This window comes from Ambystoma mexicanum, chromosome 3p (genome assembly GCF_040938575.1).
Source record: "Ambystoma mexicanum isolate Mex_15411 chromosome 3p, UKY_AmexF1_1, whole genome shotgun sequence".
In the NCBI taxonomy this organism is placed as follows: domain Eukaryota; kingdom Metazoa; phylum Chordata; class Amphibia; order Caudata; family Ambystomatidae; genus Ambystoma; species Ambystoma mexicanum.
In genome coordinates this window covers 877,477,507-877,490,336 of record NC_090925.1, presented here as the reverse complement: position 1 = coordinate 877,490,336, position 12,830 = coordinate 877,477,507, and the positions used below count along the sequence as shown (strand labels likewise).

The 12,830-nt window shown below is 45.8% G+C and overlaps 1 protein-coding gene across 1 annotated transcript; it reads right to left on the bottom strand.

Moving 5' to 3' along the window:
• Positions 1–1,541: 1,541 nt before the first annotated feature.
• NUPR1 (nuclear protein 1, transcriptional regulator) lies at positions 1,542–7,696 on the bottom strand. Its single transcript, XM_069652093.1, has 3 exons — positions 7,453–7,696; positions 3,333–3,479; positions 1,542–2,638 (listed from the first exon to the last, which is right to left on the bottom strand). The coding sequence occupies exons 1-2, from the start codon at positions 7,553–7,555 to the stop codon at positions 3,334–3,336; spliced, it is 249 nt and encodes an 82-aa protein (XP_069508194.1). The 5' UTR covers positions 7,556–7,696; the 3' UTR covers positions 1,542–2,638; position 3,333.
• Between the last annotated feature and the right edge of the window lie 5,134 nt (positions 7,697–12,830).

Here is a 12,830-nt window from a genome sequence, read left to right as displayed (position 1 = left end):
ACCTTGACCTTCGCTAGGTCTTTCCAGACATGAGCCAGTTCTGTCACTGTTTCATGTGACCGGGCTTCAGCCCGATGGTTGTCAGAGTTGCTCATTTGCTGTCAGGTTTTCTCACTACGCTGATCGATTTTAAGCAGCAAAGGTGTGTTGGAATGAGGAAGGCATTATTTTGGAGAAGGAATTTTCCTGGTAATAGGTCATAAATGTGAAAAGGGTGTGGAGGTGCAGTGTTTATTTGACACAGGGTCAAGCATGACTTCTGTCCTTGGGTGCCTGGACGATCTTGAATGTGTCTTTTGTTGAGTTTGGTGGGCTTTTTTGGAAGGAATGACCACTGGTGGTTTTTGCATTTGGAACGGTCAGACCCTATTAGTCTGGAATAAAGCCCCAGCTGTTTCCCCCTTATTTTTTTAACCTGTTTTGCCAGTGGCGTGCTTTGCTACTTCATTGCTATAAAGCAAAGAGAACTACCTGATCTAAGAAAGGATTATGAAGCTGAAGGATATCATGTCTAGTGCGCAAAATGATTTCTCCACACGACATGCAAAAACGTGAGTGTCTGCAGGTACGCCCATAATTGCACACATTTCGTCCTCTTTCCCTCTTTGTATTTCTTTACCTCTTTCTTGCCTTATCTTTTTTCTTTTACCGCTTCCTTCTTTCCCAATCCCTTTCCTTATTTCATTCGTCAGTCTCTTATTTTTCTTTACCACTTTCTTTCTCTTTTCCTCTCGGGAAAGTAAGAGCCAGAGATCTGTTATTTCAGAGGCCAGGGCCACTACGATTTGTGGGGCGAAGTACCTGCACCAACTTTCTCATGAACGGATATCTTAGTGACCACACATAAATTCGTTTTGGCATAGCTAGAATTTGTCAGGAATAAAACGAGAAAGGCATTCCTTTGTGAGGTGCAATATTAGTTGCGTTTATAATTTCATATGGAGCCACCTTACTATTTCACCATTATTCTGTATTTTTTTTTTTTTAATAGTGCACACTAACGAGCATTGGCAATACCAAGCGTTTGGCCTTTTGTATAGGCATAGGAAAGGCTCTTGCAAAGCACTGCCATAGTAGCATTAACTGGCTGATGGTAGCAGGTACAAAGCCCAAACTGTTTGTTGGCTTTGCCAATGCTCGTTCTACCACTGTGGTCCTGTATGGTGTGCAAAATCGCCCCCCAATAAACTACATTGTTGCAGTCACTTAAATACTTCGGGGATCGCTGCAGTACCACCAGCTGAGTAACGTTGTTTTTACATGATTTCCTTTTGGTATGACGCCCCCTGTCATTGCATTGCAATTTAGTTTTGACAGTAGGAGTCACGCCCAGGCGGCTTCCTTTTGGGTAAATCTGGCCCCGCCACCCTTCATTCATATGCAACATGATCTCTTGCTTTATCTTGGCCAACTTGCCATGAATGGCGTGAAGTGCATTGTGCAGTACAGGAGACGATGGTAATTCTGTCCATATACTTGGCCACAGTATCGAACACGTACTTTAATCGCACACAATTTGTAGAAAGACACATCACACAACATGTATGTACTTTTTTATTAGCAATATGAAACCTAAACACCACCTTTTTTGTTTTTAGTTTAAGTTTTTCCAAGATGTGCCTCATTGTAGTGCTTGATCGCGTAGCGCCCAAATAATGGTCTCCAAGTAATTCCAGGGAGTTTTGGCAGCCCCAGCAGAGGGATTCACTGTCTCAGGTAATGGAGACAACAACATGAGTGATGTGTTTTGGTAGAATAATGTGAAGGACAACAATCGATTTATAGATCATGAGGAGCCACACAAAATACATATCCATGAAAAGCAGAGTCGTTGGCATAGTAAAGCATTCTGAGAGAGCTGGCTGCCACTTTGGAGCCTATCGGTGGCTGCCCCGTTGTATAGTTCTGGCCATTTTGGTGTGCAACGAATTTGAGACACTGATGGGGCAGATGGCGAGATGAATATATCTGGTTTCTGTGGCTCAGCAGGACATTCTTGCTGCACCTTGCACTCTGCCATTTCTGGACCATCTGAATGTAAGCACTCGGTAGGGTATTACAAATGTGCATTGTTGCCGCCCTTAAAATAAGTGCGGATATAAATGCAGCAAAGTCATTGATGGCATGACATTCTGATGTGCAATGTGCGATGATCATTTGTCTACCATCTGGCCCAGTACTCATGGAGTTAAATGCCAGTGGCCATAGCCCACCAGGGCAGAGGTTGGGGGGGTGCACGAAGGAGGCGTCTACACACTTAATATAAAAACATACTCTGGAATCATCAGTTGGTATAACATTTGAGTTCCAGCTATCTAAGAAAAATGCAGTAAAAACGTGTAATCTTTCTTTGCATTTCTAGAACGTCTATGAATGGGCTGCAAAGCCACCCATCCTTCCTTACATGGTGCAGAGCACTAGGTCTTGCTTGCACTGAAGCGTTGCCTCAAATCACTATGACCTTTCGCGTGTGGCCTCAGAGACAGGTCCATTCCCCAAGGGACGGGTGAACTCCAGTGGAATCTTCTGCCTCTTTCCGCCAAAGCGACTGTACCATCCAAGCCGTTGTGGGTCCAGTTGAGTTCCGCGTGACCAAGCCGTATTTTCCAGGATCCTGTGAACACCAACCAGTGACGCTCTGCAATCGAATGAGCCAAAATGTTAGGACATTCCGCCAGGCCTTTTCTTTTGCACCCCCTCCCTTGCGTGATAACTCATCCCTTGACTCTCACCTGTTTTACTTTGTGACCCCCAGAGTCTTACCCAGTTGTCCCCCTCACTTGTCTTCTTCCAGTAATCTTCCACTAATGCCCTTGTGGGTTCCTGGGCGGAGTGTGACTTAATGGTACCCAAGGGATCTAGCTTTCTGTGTAGACCACCTACTGAATTCCCTCCCTCGTTTGTGGCTTTGCCCCTTGAATGCCCCCGAGCCTTTTCTATTGGTTCAGTAGTTGCCCTCAACCACCACCCGCTGTGATCTTGTCTGTTTTCCTCAACTGCACCCTTCCCAAATCCAGGGGGTCTCCATAGACTCAACCTGAAAGCTCACCCTGGATCCTAAACTGTGCCTCTTCCCTGCATCAAGCCACTTGCTTGTGATCTCATTGTATATGTATGTGATCTAAAGTGCAAACCTACATGGGAATAAATGAAGTACTGTACATGGGGCACGCACCTTGCTGGAAGGGGGACAGTAAGGGTGCAGGGAAGTAGATTAGTTAAGATGGGTAGGAACAGGGGAGAGAGTGTTTCACCCTAGCTTTATACCCCCAAACACCCCTGTACTCCCCGAGTTCTCTAATGTCGGACATATTCCTTCAGGTGACACTCACCTTAACTCTCCTTGGGCCCTTGCTTGTTCTTCTCGGTCCTCTGCAATTTCTCAGTGATCTTGCGCTCATGGCCCCCGGGGTTGAACCTGTTGGTGTTGTCACTGGCTTCCTTCTTGGTGCGACCTTTTCTGGTGGCACCGCCAGCCACTGCAGAGGGAGAAAAAAGGAACCTGAGTCACTGAAGGAAGTTGTCTCCCAGAATGCACGGCAGTGCCTCTTGTGCAAATGCTGACACCACATCCTGCCTTCCCCTGAAAATAGGTTTAACCTCATTCCCTTTTTGCAATGGGTAACCCCAAATCTCATAGCGTTACAAAGTTGACACACATTTTGGTAACTAATTGTAGTGTAGACAAAGTAAATTTGTTTTATGAATTCCTGTTCTTGCTCTCCTATATGATCTGTGTCTGGAATGTTTGTTATGAATCCAAGAAAATCATGGTGCCTCAGCAAAGTTGTCTGTTAAGTCATGATCCCTAACCGCACAGTACACCTGAAAGTTGATTTGCATAGTGGCTTTGCAGGACGTAGTGCTTCTAATGGTACAGTTATCCGTTTCGGGGAGAGATGGGCTATATAATATTTGTACTACTGAGCTCTTGCTGCATCCTAGATCCCCAAAAGGTGTTCTGCTGCCTCTCGGAAAGCTGTGTCTGACCCTCCCTCGAACCTCTAAAGTACAACACATTGCGATGGCCATTGTGTGTTTATATACTGTCTGCCAACTCACAAACAGTATCGAGCTAAATGGTAAGGTGAGGCACTGCCCACAGTGAGCATACTGACTCTGCTGCTAAATTAAGCCTGCGAGGAAAGCCATAGATTGACAAATGTTCCCCAACAACTGTTTATATTTGTTAGACAGGGACCCTTGTCATCCTTCGCCCAGGTGAAGACGGGTATCCAATTTAGTGACTCTAATTTGTCGTGTTGAGCTGGAGTTGTTTAGCATACTGTTGCTGAGTATATTTGAGCCATGCTGGTTATCTACACATCTGAAGGCCAAAACCCCACACTTTTCTATAATGGGGTGCTCAATAGTTCCCTTAAAGAAGAACTAAAAGTAGGTGACTTTATTAAAGGCTCTCAGTAGGAGAGTTAACAACTGTATGTTGTCAGGTGCAACCTGCCAATATCCCTTTGGCTCCATGTACTTTTTTTTACGAATAAATAATCACACGCACATTACAAAAGAATAAGCGAAAAGCCAGCACGTGCAGTACATCAAGAGTGTAATCTGCATAAAACAAGGCTCTCTGCGTCCATCTGTAATTCTTTTTACACAAACATGGAAATCAAATATTTAATTTCAGATCCCCGTGGTGATGGTTATGTCCTGCAGACTAATCGTAAACATCATGGACGGTGTAAAAAAAAAAAAATCTCATCGGTGTGGGGCGGTTATAAATTGCTGACAAGATGTACCGCGCGCCATAAACTCGTTTTAAAGGTAAGGACGGAGCTGGAGTTTAAGTGCACGAAGCTAGCTCCGTGTGTGTACCGTGGCTTTATTCATTTTCCTTTGGCTTTGTCCTCTTCAAAGTAAAAATGTGACTGCGCCAGAACCCGAAACATCGACCTCCGATTTCACTTCCTGTGCGTGCCATGTGTAATTAGTTCCCCATTGGCGATTAGTTTCCAGATGCCTGCTCCACTTTTACAAGAGGATACTTGGAAACCATAAGTTTTCGAAGGCCAACGCGACGCCTTACCCACCCCCCCCCCCCCCCCCCAAATCTCACATTTATGGCTAGACGTCCCCCGAACATAACAGTACTGGATGACTAGTGCCGAAAGGGACAGTGCATTTTGCAGAGAAAATATCATCTCCCTTAAACAGAAACAACAATTTCCGCAAATGCAAAAAATGGGCCTCCCAAGGGCAACACAACACATCTACAGAAGGATAAGAAAAGCATCATGATCTGCTAGAAAATCACATTTTTTTGTTTGTTGTTTTGCATACAGCTCTTGGGACTTAGGTAATATTGCATAAAGTCAAAACCGATCCCAGCGCATACTGCTGGGGATGCATGGATGAATAAGCTGTAGGTACACTGGAACAAAATATTTCACTAAAATAACTGCCTTAACACGCTGCAAATATAACATTCTCAGCTCCAAACAGACAAGGCTTCTAAACACTTTTCTGGCAGCGGCCATCCAAGGCATTACATACCATAGGAACCGCCCTCCCACAGAAATGCATCTGAAGATATACTGGAAGTATAAACATTCTCAATGGAGTCCCTTGGAGAACCTCCTTAACTCCCATGTCAATCATACCCAAGAATCAACTTCCCGAAGTTTGCAAACCCACCTAAACATTTTCCATTCACAATAAATACTCCTCATAGTACTATCGCCACATCCCTTCCGCGTTCCGGTACATACATGCAATAAAGGACACATTCTTGGGCACTTTTGGCTAGGCTACCACAAGCCCCACCCCCTCACAATACCTTCTCACACTGCTACATAAGGCATGCTAATTACATACTATTTCTGCAGGACCCTCAGCTAGGCAGACATCCACACCAGCAAGGCAGCGATGCGCACAGTCGGCAGCCCTTGCAGGGTGTGGCTCGCACTTAGTATCGTCGGATTGCTTATGCCGAATCTGCCAAAGGGTTGGTGCCCAGAGTCTTCACGCGGTATTGTAGTCGAGGGGAGGGAGTTGCAGGGCTTGGCTGCAGTACTTTGTATGCACGATCAGCTATGCCCAGTATGGTTCGTTTTTAATCTCCATATGGTCATGATTTAACGTGAGGCCCGAGCCCCGCCACTGTTCTCTGCAAGCATTAGAAATAGACAACTTTCAGCACTATGGAGTTTAAAAAGTTGTATTGAAAGTCCTTAGAAGACAGAGCAAAGAACATTGCCAAGTTCGTCCCTTGCAGAGGGTGACAGAATCGCATACAAGACAAGTTCTTGATGTACACATGCAACCTGCTACATAAGTAAAAACGCTACACGCTTGGTATACAATGAGAGCCACACTTTCTGAAACTGAAGTCTTTAGAAGAGGATTTACGGATTCTAAAAATTAAGTAATAGCGAGATAGTTACCATAACCTAGACTTTATTGAACAGCATTTTGTTTTGGACAGGCAAAGAAGCAGATTGTGTACTTCCATTCAGGGTGTGGAAAATGAGGCCACTCTGCGTTAATCACGTTGGATTGATTTATTATGAGATTTGTACACGTTTCACGACCTCAAACTTTTTGGCCGTTTTTTCCTCTCTCGGGCCCATCGATAGGCCTACTGTCACTCCACCCATAAAGGAAAAAATGGATTGGCGAGTTGCAATTTTGCAGTTTGTAAGTCTTTCAACGCTGAAGCTAGGGGACGTGCAGTGGTAGATGTCCTAACAGGGGCACAAAATGTTTTTGGTTCATTACAGAATAGAGCGCTGCGATATGGACCAAAAATACCTAATTTTCGGAGGTTTGACGCGAGAAGCACCGACGCCGCTCTAGTGCAACTCCGTGGTGTCACACATTTGTGGGGCTGTGGGGGGGGGGGTGCGGTGGGGCCGGAGCTGAGGTTTTAAACGACACCACCGAATCCTAAAAAAAAGCTTCCGACTAGGCAGGCTTTCCAGTATTTTACTGTCTACGGCTGTCCACGAAATATACACATTCAAGAAAAAAGGCACACAAAGAGCAGAGTAAAAAATTATGCAGGCAAAACAAATCTCGCTATGGAAATATTCCAAGTAGCGGGGCGGGTAAAAGTAGCACAGCTGCACTGACTCGCAGCCGTCGTCCAAGCCCACCCAGGTGACTCTAGCGTGTACCCTAACCGTTTTTGAGGTACAAAACCCTCAACCAACCCGCTTTTCCCATGCCGCCATTACTGGTGTTTCGCTTTAAACAAGCTCAGGGCCAACATCAACGTTAGACCCCCCCCAACACCCCCCCCCCCCGCAGCTGAAAGGGGCGCAGTTTGCAGAAAGGACGGATAGACCAGGTGTGCGGGTGGTTAACGCACATTGAGGTCTATGATATATACCTTTGTGCGTCCTGCTGGTTTTAGAGTGACTCTTGCATGTACATTTACATACATTTCTGAAGCGTTAAGAATGACGCCGCGAGCGCTTTTCGGGCTATACTAACGTGAATAGCGGTCGGTCAGGTTGTAGTAGTCGTACTCGTCGAAGTACTCGCCCTCGAAGGCTGTGGGCTGCAGCTTCTCCGCTTCAACGTACGAAGAAGTCATCTTGGAGTCGCAGGGTGTCGGAAAGGAACCCGGGGAATCGGTCTAAGCCTTGTTCTTTGGGCTGCCTTTTGCTGTAGTGGCGTTCGCGGTGCTGCTGCCGTTTCACTCGAGTGTTTATCTCACCTAGCCTTTGTCCCGTGTGTTATATCCTTGCCCTGGCTCCGCCCCGGTTGCATCAGCCTCCTGCCTCCAGTCTGTCTGTGTTTACAAGGCATTGCGCCATCTCTCTTAAAGGGCCCTCGCCAAATAAAGGCGACACACCTTCATCCCTTCAAACCCACACGACCGAACCCCGCGGTGTTCATGTAAACCTCAAATCTTATACCTACAACAAGGTGAACTTACAATCACAAACCTATAAGAATGTAAATACTTACCCTGGTTCTATCAATGACAACTCAAAAAAACAATTCTGCAAACATGAAAACACGACAACAAACTTGACCTCCCAGCCATGTGACTATATAAACCTACAACCTATACAGGTACGCATTTAAGGCGGCATACTCCAAACCATGCAAAACTACGATGCAAACTTAAAAAAGCAAATTAAGTTACCCAATAATCCTCTTACAATAAAAGGAACATACGGTGACAACCACATGGCAAAGTTACCAAAATCCCCTAAACCATACATGCCAGTCCTCCCAATCTATTGCTATTTTTGACTGTCTCGCGCCTAAAATATGCTGAACCCCAATGCAGTTCCATTCTCTCGCTTCCCATGATACAATCTCCGGCCCTGGGATCCAAAGTATGGATGCCCTAAACTACAATGCAAACCTATGATGATGTACTCCAACAATGTCGCCTACAATGGCTAATCCCCCTCAATATCATGAGAAGGGGGTTTAGATTCTATTAAAGACAAGGAGGCGAGTATTATGCATTACAATCTTTACTTCTGAAACTACAGCAGCAAAGAAAAAACTTTTACATACAAAAAAAGTTTCAATACCAGAACTAAACAGATTTCAACGTCAATGTAGGGGAACTCCCCAATCCATCATGGAGAACAGGTCATGCCCTGCAGGAGACCAATGAGCAGGGAACCTCCTCTATATAAGTCCTTTACTCCAACTCCTCTTTCTGTATCTGTCTTGAACCAGACGTCCACTGCACAGACCAGATGATAAATATGGAGATGGAATCCAGCGAAGCTCCTGGATCACGAACTCTCCACATTTTGTAACGGTGACCAAGTTCTTGAAGAGAACCTCTCAGCCGGAAGCTGTAAGAACAACAACAAAGAAGGGTGGGTGGGAATAACAAACCAAAAAAGGGGGTGTGAGGGTGGGATAATACTTGCCTCCTTGTCTAATCTAGACCCCCTTCTCTCGATAGTGGGGGGGATTAGCCATTCTACGACAAGACCGGAGGCTTCATATTATGCAAGTTTGAAGCCCTTGCATCAAATTAATTAGAAACATGATTAATACAATGGTGACCATACAATAGAAAGGAGGAAAAAATGTTTTAAATGTTTTTAAAAAGTCTATTTTGACCAATCAACTGATTCCAAAATCCTTCTCTAGGCTAAGCCCCCAAGGAGCTGTCCTAGAGGGCATAGCAAACTGCCAAGAACGAGAAAGATGTGACCACTCTTCAACACAAAACATTTAAAACACTTAATGCCATACCATCTTCTAGCAAACCTAGATAGCAACAGTAAACTAAACACGTAGTTCTCCTGGTGTACGCTTTGATGGCCCTATCTCATGTGTTGATAAAAGAAAAAACTTATTAGAAAAACCAAGGCCTATCACATGGTTACCATGGGGAACATTGTTGGAAAGACAAGTCTTCATTAGAAGGCCAAAGCGGGAGAAAAAAGGGGGGAAACACTTTATTAACATGTTATAGGAGAAAAACCCCAACCTAGGTGGACCTCAAATGTAAATGGACTTTAGGTCCTGTGCACCCAGAAGTGTCTACCCCGTGGTCTGCCCTTAACGACACAATTGTCCTTAGCCATATGTAACACCTGTATACCAGAAAACCTCCCCAAACCAAAATACCAGGAATGTATTATGTCTTCTGGAGGCAGAAGCGGGATGGAAGAGTTGAGCCACACATCTGAAACCCAGCCGTTAGCTGATAAATAGTATCCCGACTAAGAAGAGTCCAACCAGGGAACACTGATAACAAAGAGATATTCCCGTGAAATCCTTGAAAACACCTGGAAGAGCTAAATGTGCCAAGCCATAAAGACGGAGACCTTTAATAACGACCAGTTGGAGGGACCTGCCGAGTCAGAGAGAAGCCTTGGGAGGAGAGAGAGAGACCCACCCAATGCACCACCAACTCCAGAAGAGAAAAAACACACACCTGAAAAGTTCAAATAAAGGGAAACCACAGACCAAAGCATTGCCGCCATCCTGAGCCCTTGAACAAGTACTTTATCATGACAATAGGGAGCTATTTACATAAACCTGCCCCATAAGAGACAGAACTCGCCAAGAGAAAAACTTGTCTTATATCCAGTCGCTCCCATCAAAGTGATACTAGAACTCTCCCGCTAGCTGTACTATGACCTTGGACATTATTCCCTCCCCCATGGTTGATATATCCTCTAGAGGAAACAATAGACCAACCAAAGGAGGACACACTAAAATCCATAGTCTTGAGGAAGACACTAGACTGCAAAGAAAACTGAGCACTAAGCAGTTAATATGAAGTTGCTTACCGGAGGAGGACTAACCTCCGCCTGAGAACATCTGAACTATCTTGGCACCCCCAGCACACTTGTGCTGGTGTCTTATTCCAGACAATCTTCAGAGGAAACCAAAGAAGTCTATCTGCCATGCAGGCAGCTAAGCAACTCCATCACTGTCTCCCTGCCCTCGAGTAATTGCACGGACAGTGCCTTGCGGGGATGATAATGATGAGGCGTAACGCCCTGTGATAGAGAGGGCCGTAATAACTTGGATGGAAGATGAACACCACTTCCCGTTCCCTCTATCCTTCTGAGGGAGATCCTCCCTTCCTAGAAGAGGAGAAAAACTTCTACTTATCTAAGAAAAAACCTGCAAACCAGAAGAAGGATGCAAAGCCTGGGGTACACCTTGAAGCAGAGAAATTGAGCACCTTGTGCCATTCCAACATAAACTCTTGCACCTATAACCAAACCCCCACCACTGTAGAAGGGGCTCCACTAACTTCACTGGAGACTGGAAACTTAAGAGTACTGGGCCAAAACAAGTATATCATCTGGGCCTCTAAGTACCTGAGGAGAGCCAGCAGCGGCTCTGCTAACCTGGTGCAATACCAGGAATTGGCGAAGAGAAAAACAGACGGAAGGCAAAATGCCCACTGCGAGCTCTGTACTGGCCATGAACACAAACCCCTGCTAACGGGAAAACAGAAAACCATAAGGTGATCCTCCCAGAGGTGCAACTTTTTTAAGCGCTCCACTCCGCAATTGAATGGCTGTGAAGGGATACTGGGACCACCGTCCCTTCAAAATTAAGGCTTGGACCTCTGCATGGATGAAAGTGAAAAACCTGACTGGTTTCGCCAGACGCCAGGCTAAGGGGTCAAGGAAAGAGAACTATCAACGGAAATAAAAATCAAAATAAACAACCTCCTACAAACTGCAACGTGAAACCGACTCCCTTGAGGGCAAAACAATTTTTTGGCTTGTACTCCTTGAGCAGAGGAGAGATTGCATACACCGCTAGATGTATTAGCGGGACATGCAAAGCCTTAGGAGGAAAGGCTATAGAGGCGCTCTCTAGAATGTTACCTTTGGTGATCTTTTCCCCCTAATACTAGCCAATGTTTTCTAACACTGCATCAGGGACCGAACCTGGGTTGCTCAACGTTGTCTTGCTTACAAGACTAAGGAGTTCCCTTGCCCCCGCAAAGATCTTAATATTGGCTTTGTTTATTGCCATCTTGGGGCAAAGACTGAGGGAAAGCACGCCGCTCTTTAAGGATGGAGGAATTGGTGTTGCCGAGCAGGCAAATCCATCTGTACATCAAGCCCTGCAGTCCTTGCACGTCAATAGGGAAATTATTGGGCATTTTCCTCTTCAGCCAGTTGAGAAAAAACTGGCTAATCAACTCAACACACGGTTACCACCCCTCCAGTCCTCCTCTACCCCATCCTTGGGGTCTTTCCCTTTCCTGAGCAAAGTAAGGATACTAGGACTGTTAATCCAAAGAGGACAAACGAGGGGGGTGGAGGGAGGTCTAAGATTTTTAGCGCCTTATGAAGGCGAATAGAGTATAAACCTCCAATCATGTGTACAAGAAAAAACAGGCACTGAGGGAGCAGTAACAGAAAAATGTAAGCCAGCAGGTCAATGAGGAACAGATTGAAACTGTGGAACACCTCCACGCTAGTGTTATGCTCACCTGGTATCCACGGGTACACCGCCCAGCCCTAGTTGGATGATTTGCACTCTCGAACCCTCTCGCGGTTCCTTGGTAAGGCCTCTGGTTAAAGATGGGTCTGCAACATAGGAGAGCTGGATTCAATACCAGATTGTCTTTGTTTTCCCACCTCCCTTGGCCTCCACTCCTTCCTCCCCCTTGGGCCTTCACCTCACCTTAATATTGTAAAAGGTGGATTCTCCGTCCTGCTCCTCGTGGCAGGGGCGCGTAGATGTGGGGGGCGAGCAGCGACCAAGTTACTTCACTGGTGCAAGCCCCATGTGGGAATCCAGGCCTGCTGCGACTCCGCAGGTTTGCTTCTTTACAGTCTTTATATGCAGTTCTTATGTTCCTCTTAGTTCGAATAATAATGTCTTGCTTCTTTCCTTTTAGGTATGGAAAGGTGTTTTGGTGTTGTCATGCAGTTTGAAGATGAGCATGGGCCGGTAGGCGAAAGCGAGGTGTGCGTGATGCTGTCCGGTGAGTAATGCGCAATGCGCTGTGCAGTTTTGCCTTTTTATATTGCTAACCTGTGTCTTTTCCCCCCTTGCAGGTCGCGATGTTCCTCACCGAGCGCCGTGCTGTTCCAGCAATGATACTGACCAGGAGATGACTACCCAGGTAAGTATTGTGTGGCTTTCTTCGTTCGGGAGGAAACGTGAGTAAACGCTTATTAATGCTGGCTTTCTTCCTCCTCTTTCCAGGTTATGGTATTCCAGGATGCATGCGGTGCCGGATGATGGAGTTCGTACCTTCAGGTGAGTGGTACTGAAGTCGGCGATGGATTGAAGACCGGATACTATTCTAGGTGAGTTTCGTAAAGTTCTTTCTCTCTCTGCAGGTCCTTGGTTTCAGGTAAGCTGGCATCAAAGAACTGGACACGGTGAGCATTACGCTG

What these genes read in the sequence shown, in the direction of transcription:
- NUPR1 (XM_069652093.1), bottom strand. Translation starts at nt 7,555, where the DNA reads ATGACTTCTTCGTACGTTGAAGCGGAGAAGCTGCAGCCCACAGCCTTC. An exon ending in CCTGACCGACCGCTATTCAC is followed by an intron (nt 3,480 to 7,452) that starts GTTAGTATAGCC and finishes CTCCCTCTGCAG; the next exon opens with TGGCTGGCGGTGCCACCAGA.